Here is an 18,833-nt window from a genome sequence, read left to right on the forward strand (position 1 = left end):
CTTTAGGTGTGATATGCAGTGTGCCTGAATAGAACCTCTGCAAGTAGTCGCTTTAATTTAGTAACTGCTATTTCTTATACCAGACATTTGCAAAACAGTTGAATACTCAGAGTTTTAGCACAAAAACAGATGCAACCTAAATATCCTAAGTAAGATGGGCACAAACAAAAGAGGATGCGCTGTAAGTATGCTTAGAAAATTATACTAGGCAATTTAAACAGTGTTTACGCTCCTCATAGACAACAATAAATAATGTTAATTGCAACATGACACACACAATTACCATTGGTCGTTAAAATCATCATCATTATTTAGTGATCAGTTTTGACTTCAAGAAAGCAGGAAAGTTCACAACATTTTTGTATTTACATATGTAAATGCTTCATTAAATTTGCATATATTCTCTCGTGCGTGCGCCTTTGATGCGTTGTCCGGTCTTGTCTGACGGTCGATTTGTAAGTTTTGTGTCTTCGGGTGACGACACGAGTCAGGAAGACGTTTCGTTGTAGCCTCGAGTTTTACTGTAACGGCCCCCCCGCTTCTCCACACAAACGCTGAGTCTCTTGAACTGATGTACACGGCTCTTTATTCTCACATCTGGTTTGCCGTAGTGACACCGTAAAACTGTAATGACAGTTACAAGTTACAAAGATTTTAATCATTAAAACCAAACACGAACGTTAAAATACAATGAACAAACAAATCGCCACGTGAGACATCTGACTCGTTAACGTGACAGCGACTCCCTTCCGCACTACCCGCAGCAAAGTAAATGGGACCAGCTTCCTTACCTCGTTCCGCTTGGCGAGGGGTGTTAAGCTAAAGTTGTTTGGATGGTTCTTTCGGTCCGAGAAATGCCGCAAAGCTGGCGTCCGGTTTGGTTTCCTATCTGTGCCGGGCTGACGGCAGGGATTTTATTGCACTGGGGCGGAAACGAGGGATCAGGTGTGTCGAATAAAACCGTCCGCTCCTTTGCTGCAGGTAACTATGCGAGGGGAGTCGCTACGTATAAAAGACAATGAAAATAACCCAAACCGTAGTTGAACATAAGAACAATATATAGCCCAACCCTAAAATAAAAGAATAAAACAGTCTGCATAAACTGGCCGGTTTTGCTGACAGTTACATATAATATAAATGTGCCTTGCACCAACACATGGGGAGGTATCTCTTTCTGAAGCTCGGGTCCTCTGCCAGAGGCCTGGGAGTCTGAGACTTCTGCATCTTAGCTGTTCAAAGGACAAAGGATTCAGATGTGGTACCTGGGATCTACTGGAGCCACTCCCCCTGGGGGTCACAGCCATAATTGGTCACTGAGCAACTCTTCACTCGGGGTCATCTCCCTCAGCCTACATGTGGCTCTGACACTCGCTAGCCCTCAGCCTCCCTCCTTTCGCTCATTATACAGTAGGATCCTCTGTTTGTGTGTGTGTGTGTGTGTGTGTGTGTGTGTGTGTGTGTGTGTGTGGCTGACCTTAAATGAATTGATTATCAGTAGAAAAGCCACGTATGAAAAAGAACAGACACCAGAAAATTTAATATTAATTGATTTTATTAACTGACAATATAACATTTAAAACAGATCATTGGAGGATTTAATAAGAAAAAGAACATAATTAATTTAATTAAGATAAAGGAATAGTCTAAAAATGGCAGGATTAGACACAAATAAATTAAAAACAGTCAAAAGTTGATTCAGTTAATTTGCCTTATATCATAACCTATAAAGTTAATTTCTATCTCTAACTGACCCTCAAGAGCCACATTCATTTATTCCAGTAAAATATAGAGATAGGGCCACAAATAAACCTAAAACATAAATAATGTATTTTGAACTACAACTCTTAAGAATAAAAAAATGTATTTAAAATAATATTAAAAAAGCAGTTAGTCCAGTTAAACAGATTAAATATATCTACACACTCAGTGCAGTTAATACACAAATCTCTGAAGTAGGATTCTGGTGTGTTAGTTGACCTAGGCTGTTCACTTCTGCCACTTTGTGATCACAATGCCCACGGCCCACTATGTTGTGATTGGTCAACCACTTCCAGTGCGAGAGGCAATGTCATCTTCTGATCTGGCTTTATCTGGCTTTGTAAGGGGGCATGCCAGACATCACAATGATGCGGTAGTATGTTCTGGACTGCTGGTGAGGTCTTCCAGGAGGTTCAGTGTTTTCTGTGGGTGAGGGGATCCCCCTTTACCACTGACTTTGGCCTGTTTAACTCTGCTAAACTTTTACATTGAATAAAAAAACAAATCTATATTACACACGTAAAACTGGGCAATACAAGAAAATACTGAAAATCATCATAGGTCTCCCTTAATATTTAAGACCTGAGGGTGAAACTAAAGAAAAGGTCAGTCCACAAATGCAGCAGGAATTATCCTCGGAGTAAAAAGTGTTAGGAGCTCAGATGTCTATAGTGTCAACTAAATGCTGTATATTTAGTTGACATATTTAATTTTTAATTTTCAACAAAATCAAGGTGAAAAACATATAAACTCTTTTCTAATCATTTAAGAGTGGAAAGACACCTTTGTATCTTATCTGCAGATTTTGAATTAAAGTTGTTATTATGTATCATCCGTTTTTTTTTCCATATTCCAACATATTAAAGACTTGTTTTTTCTTCTGCTGGTGTTCTGAATTATAGCGCGAGCTGAAAAAATCAAGGTGTCCTTGGAAAAGTACCATTCACATCAGCTTTCAGTTGCTTGTTTAATGATTGAGACTGATTTCTAATAAATATATTTAGTCACTTAAAGGGAATGTTTTTACTACAATTAAAAATCATTAAAAAAAGGATTTGTGTACCATGTACACTGGAAATAATTTTATAATTACAGAAGGACATGATTACTTCCTGTTTAAATCTTGTGTTTGACATCCTAATGCTGTAAAACATGATTTCAGAGAATTTAACATTTGAATACTTGGCAGTTAAATCTTTCTCACTGACGTCCTTCCATGACACCGACAGGTCTTTGTTCTAGTTTCACCTTTGCCTCCATCTGTCTGTTTCCATCTCACTATTTATTCAGTCTCTTCCCTTTCCGTCCTCCCCTCACCTCTCCCTCTCTCTCTGTCTCTCTCTCTCACACACACACACACAAACACACAAACACACGTATCTGGTGAGTGTCTCTCAGTCAGTCTTGGTGGTTTTGTGTCTCCAGGGATAAATCAGCTCCCCGACAAAGAGTTTCTTGACCAGCGCTGCCCATGAGTCTTTTGGGTAACAGCTGTAAGTGGGAGTGCGGTAGGTCTGGACCACTGTGCTGCACTTCAGAGGGTTAATCTGAGGAAGAAACACACAACAGTCTGATCATTAATTAAGTTTAAAAAAAATGAAATCAGTACATCATTTGCATCCTATGGTTGAAAAGTACTTGAATTATTTGCTTAAATATATTTTTCTCCTGCTAAGGGTCTGATAATCAAAATCATAGACTGTAAATAAAGATGCACCAAGCATCACTTCCTCCTGTTGTAGAAAAAGTAAGCTTAACATTCCGGCTATGGGTGCAACCTTCTTGCACTTTTGATGTCATCTAGAGCCAAAGTCTGTTCAGAAGCGATCATGGCGTTGAGCCTAGGCATCAGGGTCCCATTCGCGAGTCAGTCTAAGCTGTCAATCATGATGTCTCAGCCCGTTTTTATATCATCAGCCCGTTTTTATATCATCAAATAACTAATTAAAAAACCAAACTTATCAGAAACATGAACGCTTGAACATACACCAGTGTTATAAGAACTACCTAAAAGGACAGAAACATTCTTTGAGATCTTGTGTTCTTTGATTTTTGAAGTTTTTTTCCATTTCCCATGTGCTACAACTCCCCTGTTCTCAGAAAACAACTAAATCGAGCTTTAAAGACATGACATGTGACCTCTTACCTCCATCATTAGGTGAAGGGCTGTACCAGGTTCTTCACACAGGACCCGGAACTTTACACCTTCTGTAATGTACATGACGCAGATCACAGAATAAGTCTATTTCAATCAACGTACCCGTCCAGATAAACACCACATTTACTTTAAGAATTATCTACACAGTTATTATTTACCCTACATCATGTGGTCCACATGCCATTTATATGATTAAATCAAAACTGTTAGATCTGGGGGATATACCTGCCAATCTGTAGGACCGACAGATGCGGAGGGCCATAGCGAACAGCGGGAAGGAGTTGAGGAAATCCACACTCAGGTGGAGGACACCCTGGAGAAGCACCACCAACAACCGCAACTGCAAAACAACAGGACACACAGGGGTCAAAAACAAAGACATTCCTTCTGGAAATAATCACCTAATCACAAATCACTTTGGAAACAGAACGGCTAACCTGTACCGGATCAGGTTAAATTCGAGATAAGAGATCGACACCTATAAAAGCTTCAACCACTGAGCAATCAGTTCCTTTTAAACATGACATCAGTGTCATGAGAGGATCACTTGGTGCTCGGTGGGCGGAATATTAGAAGCTGTCTTTCTCCCTCTCTCCTCTCCCTCTCTCTCTCTCTCCTCAAGGGACTCCGATGAGCATCTTAATGAAAGATATAGATTCTAATCGGAGGGAATAATTAACCTTTGTCAGCTGCTGGAGCTGTACATTACCATCCTGAGCAATGTACTCACAGTACCAGAGACTGTCTGCTGTGATCTGTGTTTTCTTTGATTGTGGGAGTTACTTGTACACTTTTGGTGATGCTGGTGTTTGTTTTAAAATTTCCTCAAAGGGTCTTTGAACTCACCAGGGCTGTATCTGTCATACACACAATGAGAATACATGTAAATAAGAGGTTCCTTTAATAGAACCCCTAAGTTATATATTCTTGCATGCAATATAGGATATATTTAGACTATAAAAACATTCCCACAATCTGAGTTTGTGTGCCAGCTGTTCTTCTTGCATTTACGGCTGTAATTGTGTTTTTTTAAACCTGGAAAACGTGTACTTTGTACTTTTCGTATTGTCCTAATATAATAGTTTTCTCCTATTTTGTGAAATATTCTGAATTGCTTCCAGTCAAACTTGTCCATGTCTGTGATTGGTCATATGTAATAAACACCAACCCTTTTTATGTGCACATGCTCATATCTAGATGGGGAACCTGGGTTTACTTATAGAGTTGATAACCATTCTTGCGCGACCGCTTAGCCTGACTGTGTTAGTTAGGTTAAGTTCAGTCAGCTAGCCGAAAGATATCCAAGGTATGTTGAGCTTGCTTCGTAGCACAGGTCCCAAGATCTATCTTACAATTTATAAAGTTTGTAAAAGGTAGAAAGCTGGTGTCAGTTTGAATTAATGATTAACGCAGTGTGAAGGTGAACAGTGAGGATGGAAATATCCACAGAATAATTATTATATTATTTTTCTCCTGCCGCTGTTTTTCTGGCTCTGCGGCAGGAAACAGATCCTGCACAGCTCTTACTGACACGTTTATTTTCGCAGCCTGAGAAAACAGTCACCAAAAGTTGTGCTACAAACTCGCCTGCCACCGTCTGGGTTGTGACGGCTGGGAATGGACTCACTTCTTCACAGTTTGAGCTGACCGTAATCTGGAGCTGCAACTAGTTAATTTTCTTATAATGAGTATCAGAAAATAGGGAAATACAAAAAAAAACATTTAACAAATTCGACCATATTTCTGTGTCTTTGGTTGAGAAAAACTTTTAAAATCATCATGACTGTTAAGTTATCTTTTAAAAAGGAGACCAGCATTATGGCTGTAATCAAAAGAGGTGAAGGATAAAACACAATATGTTTTGGGCTAGTGCACAGTTGTAAATGAAGAGTAATAAGCACATATATGCATTTAATAACCAAGACTAACGCATCAACCCAACCCAATGTCACCCATTTTTCTGTGAGCTGCTGTGATGAACCCTCTCGTTTGACATTTTGTCCAGCGCCATCTCAGTTTTTTGAAAACAGAAGTAACCATATGTGGAGGAGCGGGGGGACGGAGCCTGACACTGCACACCCACCTCACATGGTGTCCAAGCCCTAATGCACTGTGCTTAATCATTTATTTGACTTTGACTTGGTCATTTAAGAGAACAAAGATTTCAGGCTTCTTCCACACTGGCTTCACTTTGTGGACATGGAGTCTGTCTGTTTTGTTATGGTTATGGCTGACTCTAAATGAAAAAAAGTTATGTTGATGACAACAGAAGAACTATTCACCACCTGCTGGTGTTTAGTTGCCACTCATACACTGCCTAGAGTGGATTTGTTCAGGTTTACCGGGATGCCAACATGGCGGCCATATTAAGCTCCAGACAATGAACAGCAGACCCTTAAAAATCAGAGACCTGAGAACAAGCTAGAGGAAATGCGGATTGTTCTACGGGAGTTTCGTTCATCATCATCAAAGTGGTCACTGCTGGAACTGACACATAAAGATCTCTTTACTTACCAGTGTGAAGACTAGGTAGTAGAGCGCTGTCGTGGGAAGCAGGAAGAGCAGGATGGTGAAGAGCAGCGTTCCAATGAAGAGCTGGAGCATCACAAACCACAAAAGCACTCTAAATAAACATCAACATGTCTGAGTACATTATGACTATATAGTACTAATGTGTGTGGGTTACCTGGTCCAGGTCATAGGAGCAGGAGTCCACTCTCTGACGCAGGACGTTCCACTTTTTCCCTCGGAAGAGCCTCCAGAGAGACGAGAGGCCGTAGATCTTCAGACAGTACAATCTAAGCCACACACACATTTACATTTTTATTCCATTATTTCCAGAGTAGACACGAACTATGATTAGAGCAGGAGATAATTTTAGGTGCAGGAATAAAGATTTAATGAGTCAGTCTGACGGAGGTTCTTTGACTGAAAGTAAGACGCACGCATGCACACACTCGCGCCAACACACGCATGCGCACACACACACACGTACAGGAGGAGCTGCTGGTGCATAAATATTTAGCATTTCAGTATGCACTGCAGACAAGCTATATTTAGAGCGAATCAAATGCATAATTAAGTCAGTCCTCTCTCCTCCAACATGCAGGATAATTACCAGTGTTCATACACATCACACCACACATCAGTCATTACTCCTCCTGGTTAGAACAGAACCAGGTGAGTGCACCCTCGAGTCCACTTAACAGCCTTGGAGGCAAACGTTTGGAAAGGCTGCCCCCTGCAGGCTAATTAGGAACATAACACCTCATAAAAATAGAGTACCGCGCAGTTTTATTCAGTATTGTTAACAGTATGTGGAGTGTTCAAAAAATGAAGGGGAAGCAAAAGAGAGGGTAAAAGTGGGCCAAATTCAATACCATGTTCACAAGAACAGGACAGATGGAAGGAGAGACAGACAGATAATCTGAAAACATAAGCCACTGGATGTTGCCAGCATGGACAGAAAAATATTAAACTGCAAAACCTACAGAGAGATCACAACAATATTTAACTGTAAGACTGAGCTGCCACAGGAATGATCACCCACCTTTTAGGACATTGCTGTTCATTTTATTCTCTCTGTAAAGTGTACCCATTAGGGACATGTTTCCAGTAACATGTGATGTTACACATAAGGACCTAATCAATGCTCTGGATTTTTTAGGGGCAAATGCCGATATAAGGGAGTAAAGGATTTCCTACACTCAAATATCTGCAGATAGTTTTGTGTTTTGTCTATGATTCCTAACATGTCGTACTCAAACCTTTATGAGAAGGAAATGTAAGGGAGGCCATTATCTGTGGTCTGTGTGCAACAGGGGACTGCAAATATCACTCAATGTGATTAAACCTCTTAAATCTTATCAGCAGCTGCTTAAAGTTGAGTATATATATATATCAGTCTCCAGTAGAGACTGACCGATTTATCGGTTTACAGATATAAACGGTGGATATTAGCCTCTTAGAATCATATTGTGAGTTTTGGCATCAACCTCAGCGATATGCAATGAATTTTTCAATTCAAAAATATTCCTCTTAATGCAGTGGAAACTTTAACTTCTGATCAAAGTAATCAATTAAAAATCAATTCAGCTGTTCAGCCAACATAGCTGACATTTATCTATTGCAAATCAAGCTCACATGAAGAAATGTAACCTCCACCTCACTAAGATTTTATCTATATAGCAGCAAAACACTGATTATTACCAGTATAAAGTTTTTCTTCACATACATTTCGTTAACACTTACAAAAAGTAGCATTTGCATTTCGGAAAATAAACCTGTAGTGAGGATTAAGCCACATTGACAATACTTCCTAACCTCACTCAGCGCTGTGGTCTCACCTCGCTCCGTAGACATAGAAGCAGTAGATATGAAAGGTGAGGAGGGCCACCATATCTGACAGCAGCGAGAGGGCAAAGGTCAGGCCCAGGCAGGCGGACAGGCCCCCATACCAGAGGATCCCCTCAACGAACGGAGACATCAGGTGGATGTAGCCTGAATGGACAGGTGATACATTAAAGTGAGAGTCTGACAAGCGTGATGACGTCTGAAGCCCTGGATTCTGCTCGCAGAACGTTAAGTCCAGCAAAATATAATGCTCCGAGTGTGTTTGTAGTGTCACTCACTGATCCACAGGTGAATGTGATAGAGGAAGAAGCGTCCCAGAACCTGGTCCAGGGCCCGATTCATCTTCAGCCCAGCAGGAGCTCCCATCAGCCACTGCAGCAGCTTATCCAGCTCTTTGGCCACATGCTGCAGAAAAAACACAATTTAATGGTCGAATGTTGTTATATTGAATCAGTTTAAGTAGCACGTCACTTTTTTTACCTTAAAAAAATAACAGTTTCAAAATTACTGTGAAGCCCTCCACATACCTCGACCAAATCATGGCAAGAATTTATGACTCTAGGACCTTGCGCTCTGATACGTCACTCATCTCAGATGACCAGAGCATTTTGTAGTCTGAACCAGGGAACACAAACTTACATCTGCCGCGGGCACCAGCGTGTTTGCTAACATGGTGATGTGGTTGTCTCTGTAGAGCCAAGAGATGAGCAGCAGGCCGAGAGCCACGTCCACCAAGATTGACACCACGATGTTTGCTTTTCTACAGACAGAGGATGGGAAAGTTCAAACAGGAGAGAAGACACATTCCCCTCTGCAACATCAAGTAGTGTCCCATAGTTTGTCCCCCTCAACTGCCCAAGGGATTTCTATGGATATTTCATGGTCTTCTGAGGCTGATTCTTACTAAATTTAGGACTAGATGTCACTTAATTCTACACACTGAACCTTTAAATAGAAGTCCAGCATCACAACAGAACTACCACAGGTTAGCATAGTTATACTCACCTGATGATAAACCCCTCCAATTTTTGGGAAATTCTATGAGCTTTAATAAAAATCATCATCAGGTCAAAAATATATAAACAAGATAAGGTGACAGTATCCTATATAAAACAGTTCTGCCTAAACAGAGAGATGTGATGAGGATATTAAAGATGGAGCAGCTCACGGGGGAGTAATTCAGCTTTTACCAGAAACTCACCTCATGAAGTTTGAGTGTCCCGCAGCTGGTTTGGTTGAGCTGATAGTCCTCATGTGTTCGGTTCTATAGTTGAGCTGGACACACGTGGACAGTTTACTGCCCAGGAAGCGGAGCGGGTACAAGCTGAAGATGCTGGAGATGAAATAAAACAATCACAATAGTCAATAATAAAGACACAGGTCAGATACGAGTCATTTCGTCTATGTCTTACACAAATGTTAGATGCAATGGTTATTGAGCTATTGTATAACTCATCAATGGTACATCAATATTTAAGCCACCATGTAATTTTTACTGAGAACCAGCGCCATCTGCAGCGACACCTGGCAAATTAATAATGTCGGGCTCCGTGAAGTAATGAAGTAATTTTCTACTTTTTTCTCTACTAAAACACTAAAACACAACTGAACGGTGGAGATTATCTATGATTTGATTCCTTACTTACTTAACCTAAAGAGCTACCATTATAACAAATGCACCAAACTATGTTTATAAAAGTTTCCCGGCTGAGTATTGCTGTTTTTAAGTCTTTTTAACTGATCTAAAGTTCAGCATTACTCTTGAACTTGCAGGACCTGATTCTGATCAGACAAACTGTCAGCTCAACACTTTTCACATGGGACTGTACCCGCTCACCAAAGTTACATAGAGCAAGAACAGATGTTCAGGGTAAAGAGTGGGAATGAAAGGGAAACATTCTCTATATTCCAAGTCAGTGAACTAAGTTTTATCAAGTTGCTGTTTTTAACATAAAACATGTGCAGTCTAACTATAATATAACTGTTAAAATAATTCTACTGACATTAGAAGCAGTCTCGAGAAGAGATTTTCAGCTTAGTTGTTTAACTCATTCATCTTTGTGCATGTTATTAACACCTCCTCTCTAAATTTAGTTTCACACTGTTATTGTGTTCAGTTCATAATCAGGGATTCAAGTAGTGTAAACTTTTACAAAAAAGGACAAAACCAAAACCCAACAACAATCCAAACGTTCCCTACAATCGTGTGAGTTTGGAGTATTGTGTTTTCTTTTAGGCTTCATTATGCAATTATTTACATGATTAATCATTAATTATCTACCAATAATTGATTAATCATTTACCCCAAAATAGGTATTTAAAAATGGCAGCCCCAAAGATATTAAATCTAAAATCACCTATGGCCAGAGTTATACTTGCTTTTACCTACATGTACAAATCATTGGTGCGTTGGTTGTGCACGTCCACGGTAACAAACACTATGCATCTGCAAGATGCAGTGTGCACATTAACGGTAGTGGCAGAATATGGGGTGAGTTCTATGGTGTACCCTCTTGTGGAATACTCTAGTAACATACTTACAGAGAGTATGTGAACAATTGTGCTCATGCTTCTGTTTGTCTATGCAAACATGTGACTAAACGGCAAATATGTCTCCGGCCTTAGAGAGAGAAAAACTGAAAATCCTCAAAGTGGGGGTCCTCAAACAGAAAAGTCATATTATTTATTGTTTGCTATATTTCTGCTCGGCTCTACGTTCCCTCCTCTCACCGGATGTTGCAGATCCACGTCCACATGGACAACAGCCACGTGATGAGCAGGCAGAGCGGGACAGAAGCTTGTTTGAGCAGCTCCACAATGATGCTGCCCTCTCGACCTTCAGACTGCCAATGAGTCGTCTTGAGCGGCCCGTCGTCGTATCTGTCCAGGAAGAACAGAGGCTGACTGTGAGCCACCGTGTGGAACATCTGGAGCAGAGGAGACAGAGAGCTTCAACAGACCGGTTAAATGAGCTGCATTCCCACCCATTCCCACACTCTGATAACAAGTCAACGACACAATTAAATCTTTTTACTTCAAAGTGCTCTGGACCTTGGACACAAAAGTCAATAAAAAATATTTTTCACGCTTCTTCCTTCTCGGTAAAAATGTTGAATATAGTAAAAGCAACTAAAAGGGAACTCCGCCAAGGCTAATGCCCTAGCTTGCCATGTTAAGGTAAGTGAAATCCTGGATCTCCCTGTTTATTCGAATCCGCTCCAAAATTCAATGTAAAACTTCATGGAACTCTGTTGAGTAGCTGTTGCATTTACCTGCTAACTAAAGAAACAAAAACCTATGAAAACATAATTTCTTTGGCAGAGGTAATTACTATTAATGCAGAGAACAAGGGAAGAATGAAGCAGAGGATAAACCATTCTGACGAGACAAATCAAAACACCTCCAGACAGCAGCTAGTGGTTCAGTGTCTTGCTCAAGGACACTTTGGCATGCTATCTGGAGTTTCCTGGGATCAGGAAAACAAATTCATTGTTTTGTGAATTGTCATTTTGAAGCCTCTAGTTCAGCATTTTGTGCAGCGCCATCTTGGTTTTGGAAACTAGACGTCAAGCTGCATTACTTAATTAGGGCCCGAGCACTGACAGGCAAATGAATTGGCTTTTTGAGGGCTTTAACATGCTCAAATTCTTACCAAAATTTGCAGAAAGTTAGAAAGTGGTGAAATTCTACGTATTCTGGAGGAATTTTCATTTTATATTATAACTCTCTGCGTGTGTCACTCTCGTCTCGTACCTGTCTAAGCTCAGATGGAGGATCAGTTTTGGGGTCAGGAACTCCATTCTGGATGGGGTGAAGCTCCGACAGCATCACCTTCCTCTGCTCGTAGTGGACGAAGATCACCTTCTCCTCTTCCCCTTCCTCCTCCTTACCATCAGTCTTCTCATCATCTTCATCCCTCTTTTTCTTTACCTTCTGCTGACCTGCAACTCCATCTGGCCACGACAAAGATAAATACATTTTTAACGACTAATATTTATATTTAAAAAAATCTTGAACGCAAAATCCTGTGATACCAGTGCAGAAACCCAGTGGATATCAGTGTGACGTCTTACTCTGATCCCGAAGGAGGATGTTACAGATGAAGCCCGTTTTGCCCACCTGGCGGCTGATCTGGAGCCAGCGCTCGTGAGGGAAGATGGTGCTTAGGTCTACGAGGAAGCTCTCCATGCCCTCCTGACCCTCTTTGGGTAAACTCCATGAACCCAACACCGACAGCTCCACACCACTCTGAGCCTGCATCTGGGAGAAAGACACTTTTTCAATACTGATGTAACTTTTTAAAATTGTCGTTATTCAAATATTCGTGATAAATATCTATAAATAAAAAGAGAATAGAAATGCAACCAAATATGTAGAACCTAAATGAAGGAAATGACAATGTTTTATGTACAATATAAACATAAATGCATTTTTTATCAGTAAATAGAAATGCTGATACTAATATGTCTGTGAAAGATTCATATCAGTCATTTTTTTTATCAACTAACCATTAAATTTGCCAGGCTCCACTTGTTATTTTTCAGACAAGAAAATGTTTAACTCCTTGACTAAAACAATACTATTTATACTTAAAAGTGAACCACAAAAACTCAAGTGACCTAATTGACACACATTTCAGCTTCTCCCTTCCTTTTTTCTTTGTATTTACGTTTCTTTCTGTTTCCTTTTTTAACTTAACTCATATTGGTGCCTTTTACTATAAACTGAATTTTCTAAACTGAATTTACTAGAAGAAAGAGATGAATCTGATTCATCTCCTCCTGAGCTGAGACGACGAAGAGGCCTGTGTGGCGTTGCACTGACCTTCTGGATGTACTGTTTGACCTGTCCAGAAATGAACGGGTAGTGGATGACCGCCAGCACCACGGCTGAGTCATTATTGGCGATCCAGCGGCCCACCAGCAGCCCGCTGTCGGCCCGGTTACAGCACTGTGGGAAGAAAATCTTCAGCACCATGGTGTCACTGCTGCTCAGAGTTCAGCCTCCAGCCGCTCGGATGATCTGAGAGACGTGAGAGAATAATCGACCAGCATCGGTACCAGAGAGTCTAGAGCAATAAAAAAATTTACAATCAAGACCATTTAAGACCTTTTAACTAGAAATAAGAGATAATATGGAAAACTAAGTTTGAACTTTGTGAGACAACTCTGGTCATATCTCCTTTAATGTAAGTCATGAACAAATAACCGTCATATCAGTTTATAGCTACTTTCCAGCTTAATATGCATCTTGATAGTATGCTATTCTGCATGTTACAAACTTTCTGTTAATGATGAGGTGGTAATAAACCTCTAAGAAGCAGTGGACAGTCTGTCAAATCACAGGTTCAACTACCACTAGGACATCCTGGTAGTGCAACACAAGTTTATTAGGGCGGTATGGGAATGTGGATGATGGCTATAGTCCTGAGGCTACTCTCTTAATTAGTGACATTTACATGTTTTGTTTCATAGATTCCGCATGTGACCAAATCAGCACGGAAGTGACCCTATCCGAATTGATGTGTGTCCTTCCGTGTCGAGGCTTCGAACCGTGTATCGGGCTGTGGTGTCGGGTAATGCAGGAGGATTAGTGTGAAGCGCGTATCGAGGCTTGTGTTGATGTCGTATGTGGTGACGTTCAAAGACTCGCGAGCCCGCCGTACCACGTGACAGAGTCAAGAAATGGTTCGCAGGTTTGGCGTGTGATTCGAAATAAAAGGGGCAGCGAAACGGAATGGAACACACATAAGCCATGGTGTCATTATAATCATTCTGACTGTTTTACATGTATTGTCCACTTGGTGGCACAGTAGAGCAAATGAGGCGCCATGAAGCTTCGGCCCATTATGAACCAATTGGATGGAAAGCTTCATCACGCCATCACCACATATCAGTTTGAAGCTCCTTTCCAGCTTAAAATGTATCTTGATAGTATGCTGTTCTCAATGTTACAAACTCTCTGTGAATGATGAGGTGGTCATAAACCTGTAAGAAGCAGTGGCCTTTCTGTCAAATCACAGGTTCAACTACCACTAGGAAATCCTGTAGGTACCATACCACTCAAGTGTATTAGGGTGGGAATGTGGATAATGGAGATAGTCCACGAAGCTACTCTCTTAATTAGGACCGGAAACACATTACAGTTTTTGTTCTATAGATTTCGCATGTGACCAAATCAGCATGAAAGTGACCATATCTGAATTGATGAGTGGTTTCTTCCTTTTCATGAAAAACATTCAAGTCTCTGTTTCCAGGTGAGCACGACGGCAGGATAAATAGTACATTTGCCATTTTAGAGGAAGTTTGTGGAACAAGCTTCCAGATATGGCACAAAAAATTGAAGACCATGTAAAAATGACTTCCTGAAGTAAACATTGATAAGTGGATCATTCTTTATCATAAACAATACTCATCATCTTAATCTCTGTTAACAGATACGCACGACAGGGAGACAAATACTAAATTTCCCGTTTTAAGAGAGAGTTTGTAGAACGAGCGGTGGTAACTGGGTTAGAAAGCTGGACTCCTTTGACCTTCACATATCGAGTCGACTCCTGTTGTTGAACGTGAAAAGCTCCGGGGCAGGATCACCATCGATTTCAGTGACAGCGCCGTCAAATGGCATCAGAGAAGTAGGTTAGATGAAGATTAGCAGGCTAACAGCAAATGTGAGAGAACTTCCCCAGATTCTATCGTTTAAATCCGTCTAAAGTCAAAGTGAATTCACACTGAATCTTACGCCTTCGGGTGACTCTGGGATGAGATACGAGTTTCAAAACATATTTGATTTACCTTCAATATCACCGACACGAGCTTTCACCTTCCGTCTGCAGCGTCGAGAACAGCACAGCTACTGACTACAGACCGACATTTTCTTTGTTTATAGTCCAGCGCGAAAATCCCTCCGGTGAGAAACAAACATTAATGTGAGTTCCTAATACCGAATTAATTATGATATTGTCCTGACAGTATTTTACCACTTGAAGTGGATATATTCAATTATGAAAAATCAACCGATGTTTTTTAAAATTTATTGAAGAATTGAAAATCTTTTCGTTTCTTTTCAGTTTAATTTGAAATAATTTCAATAAACAATCATGTTTAACAGAATGCTCCAAACGGTGATAACAATCACATAAATATATTAGATAGTTATTTGAAAAATAAGCTAAAACTAAAAAGTCCCTAAATCTGAGAGATTCATTAAGAGAAATGGAATTTAATTGAATAGCTACAACTCACAAGAGATAAGTCCAACAATGCTCAGAATTAAAATGTTGCACCTATTTGATTGAGTCACCTACACACAAACTTCATTTGCTTTCAATATCCTGAAGAGTGCAGAAGCATTTTGAGACAAGAAACCTCTTAACTATCATCTACTGAGAAGAAAACAATGCAGCCACAGCCGTATGCCAGCATAGTCTGACAGGATCTTATTCTAGGTTTAAAAGTAACATAATCATTGAAGGTTAAACCTGCATATGAAGAAAGTACCAACTTAAAAATCTGAAATACTTCTCTTCATCCAACAACGTCCAATCATTAATTTGCACCCCCCCCCCCGAAACTCAATCTGAACCATTTCATTTTTCATTTCATGTTTATAAAACAATGCATGTTTTTCAAATACATATGCCCAGACCAATAAGGAAGGGCACAATTCAACTGGGAAAGTGTTTTTTGCGAGCATGATCATCCACATTAGCAGGATATATTTAATTTTCAAATTGATGCTGCTTAACACCAAAATTGCAAAACAAAAAGAAACAGACCATAAAATATTAACAATCTGCTTGTTACTCACCAGGAAATGCTCACGGTGCGTGTGTGTGCGTGTGTGTGTGTGTGTGTGAGACAGAGACACTAAGGAGTTGGCCCAACTGTAAAGAAACTTATCTCCTCCTGCAATGACACAGCAAGAAAAGAGCGGGATGAAAACCTGAAGCAGTCGTGAAAAAATTGATTAAAACATTATATATGATTATATAAATGTACTTGGTACTCAATATTCAACTAACATTGAAACATGTTTTTTCACAGAAACAGCAACTATTATTTTATTCTTAATTAAGTTTTCTATTATTTGTTACAGCACTAAGTTGTTTAATTAAACAATACTTAAACAATTTAAAAACTACACTACCCAGGTGCTCTAGCGAGAGACGTTTGCGGTGGATTGTGGGTAAGCAGGAAGTAAACAAACGCGCATGGTCTCAAAAGATTCTGCTGGTTCGCAGCAGGAAACCCCGAGATCGGATTATAAAAGAAAAGATGGATGTGTTGAAAGAAAAGATGGATGTGTTGAACGATTTCCAGCGATTTTTTTTCTCTATGAGTCGTTTTGCTTCGTTTCCCTGGACTGTGAGTGGAACCTAACTCAGTTCACATATGCGCGTCCGTGCTGTTTCACATCAGGCTCACTCTTCTGGATAAATCAGCCAAACATCTGAAACACTAATCAACACAGATAATCTATTTGACTTTTTTCCACACAGCTGCAGCCTCTGCTCTGCTGTGGAGTTTGCGAAAGAGCTATAACAAGTTTCCAGTGAAATAGACGGAAATACAGATTGAGTGTAAGAGAAGGTTATTTTGCCTCCAGTCAAGGTCGAGATCATTTCTTCGAAGGTTTCGTTTGTTACAAACATTGATATACGTATGTTAAGAAAATCAGGTATATAAATAACGATACAGTTTATATATACAGCCCTTTCAAAACAGTTTGTCGATGGCTTTACAGGGTTTCATGAAAATTACAACATTAAGAGTAATAATAAGGCACTAAAATTGAACAAATAAATGTAGTTATATTCACCAAATACAGGATAAAAACAAAACAAAGGTAAAGAATTGTGGCAAAAAACCTGTGGAGGCAAATAACGAAATAGTGATGATAATAGTCATAATAATGGTAGTAACAATGTATTGCTCACTGTTAGGTCTCTGCTGTGTTAGATACAAGAATCCAGATCAATGTCCATAATTTTACATTCATTCATCTCACCATCACCACAACGCAGCTTCCACCTCACGTGGGTACGGTCAAAAAACTCTGACCTCACAATGTAAGTTGCTAGCTATATGGTAAATTTCCCGAAGCACACAGGGATACCTACCAGAAAGACAATATTTAGAAATTGCTCATACAATAATGAAATGTTTAAGAAATTATATAAAAGATGTTTTTTATCATCACATCATTAAGGTCCTGAGCACAAAATACCTGGTCCACGGACAGAAGAGTCCTGTGAATGAGTTCGTATCCAATATTATGAGGAAAAAAAACTGTAAAATGTTGTAAAATGCTCTGACTAAGTCATTTCAAGATTCTGTGATATAATCAAAAACACATTGAAGGTCGGAAACCTTATCATTATGTCTGACTCATCATTTCTGCTTTTACAGTTTCTAGAAAAAGACCTGCAAAGCAACAAATCATCGCAATTCATTTTAGATATCTTGAAACAGGTGAGGATGTCTGCACACGAACATCATCAGAGCTTCCTCAGTTTTCGGTGAAACTAACAACTGTTGTGTTGTTTCCAGACATGTCTTCACTCTCTGTGCACAAAGTTTCCACCATCAGTCAAATACAGGAGGCTGTTCATCTCCGAGCTCATCAGACAGGTTGGTCCTCCATCTATGCAATTATAAAAGTAATGGTTTTACTTCATCCTTCTCAGCTAAGGGCCCCAGGCAGCTGCATGTTTTGTCAACCTTTTGGTCTCTGTGTTCCCTCCACAGCAAGAGGCGGCAGGCTGCGACCCTCTGGATGAGCTGTACGACGCTCTGGCCAAGGTGCTGGGAGCTGAAGACACGCCTGACTGCTACAAGAGCTACTTACTGGTACTTAACACATACAGCTCGCTACCCAGAGACTGTCTTTGCATTTTCTCAAAGAACGTCTCTTTATTTGTCCCTCTAAAAGTATAAAAATAGATATAATCTGCATTTGTGTTAATATCAACTAATTCCCTGAAATGAGCTAAACCATGTCAAGTCAACACTTGGTGACTCCCCCCCCCTTCCGTCTGTGGCTCTCAGCTTCCAGCACATTGATTCCCACTAAAGACAAACATATATTTTCATTAAAAAGGTTAGAAGAATACAACATTGCTGCAGTGACATCTCAGAGTCATAGTCCATCTGTTGCTGCAGCTCACTACAATATATTAAATAGTTACATCAATCAATGTGTCCTGATCTACTCTCTACTTTTTCATGTTATTAACACTATCTGGAAAAAAAGAATCACATGTGGGTAAGCTAATGGTTTATGTGCTGCAGCCCTGTGGTGACTCAGTCAGCCTGTTGGAGAACGTCGCTCTGATCTCAGAGGGAACCACCGGTCTGGTGACCTGGGAGAGCGCCCTCTACCTGGCAGAGTGGGCTCTGGATCACCAGCAGGCCTTCACCGGCAGGTACGGTACCACCACCCCAACATTGAAGGAATAGTCTCACCTAAGCTAATCTGTATTTCTTTTAACCAATAATGTGATGAGAAGTTCAACACCACTCTCATGCCTGTGCGCTAATAGTTTATTTTAGCATAGGGACTG

General features: G+C 40.1%; 2 protein-coding genes across 3 annotated transcripts; one reads left to right on the forward strand and one right to left on the reverse strand.

Moving 5' to 3' along the window:
* Nucleotides 1–1,534: 1,534 nt before the first annotated feature.
* pigq (phosphatidylinositol glycan anchor biosynthesis, class Q) lies at nt 1,535–15,134 on the reverse strand. Of its 2 annotated transcripts, none has more exons than XM_061090448.1 (14): nt 15,064–15,134; nt 13,094–13,291; nt 12,343–12,529; nt 12,023–12,222; nt 11,000–11,196; nt 9,471–9,602; nt 8,909–9,029; nt 8,548–8,674; nt 8,263–8,416; nt 6,603–6,714; nt 6,431–6,511; nt 4,142–4,256; nt 3,905–3,966; nt 1,535–3,305 (listed from the first exon to the last, which is right to left on the reverse strand). In XM_061090448.1, exons 2-14 carry the CDS (start codon nt 13,244–13,246, stop codon nt 3,153–3,155), a joined length of 1,794 nt encoding a protein of 597 aa, XP_060946431.1. In that variant the 5' UTR covers nt 13,247–13,291; nt 15,064–15,134; the 3' UTR covers nt 1,535–3,152. The 2 variants fall into 2 exon arrangements, with proteins under 2 accessions (XP_060946431.1, XP_060946432.1); XM_061090449.1 differs by having other exon boundaries at nt 13,094–13,337.
* Nucleotides 15,135–16,473: 1,339 nt separating this feature from the next.
* Nucleotides 16,474–18,729, forward strand: LOC133022883 (protein-lysine N-methyltransferase EEF2KMT-like). Its single transcript, XM_061089790.1, has 5 exons — nt 16,474–16,635; nt 17,680–17,742; nt 17,821–17,901; nt 18,019–18,120; nt 18,562–18,729. Exons 1-5 carry the CDS (start codon nt 16,546–16,548, stop codon nt 18,727–18,729), a joined length of 504 nt encoding a protein of 167 aa, XP_060945773.1. The 5' UTR covers nt 16,474–16,545.
* Nucleotides 18,730–18,833: the final 104 nt, after the last annotated feature.

This window comes from Limanda limanda, chromosome 17 (genome assembly GCF_963576545.1).
Source record: "Limanda limanda chromosome 17, fLimLim1.1, whole genome shotgun sequence".
NCBI classification, from domain to species: Eukaryota; Metazoa; Chordata; class Actinopteri; order Pleuronectiformes; family Pleuronectidae; genus Limanda; species Limanda limanda.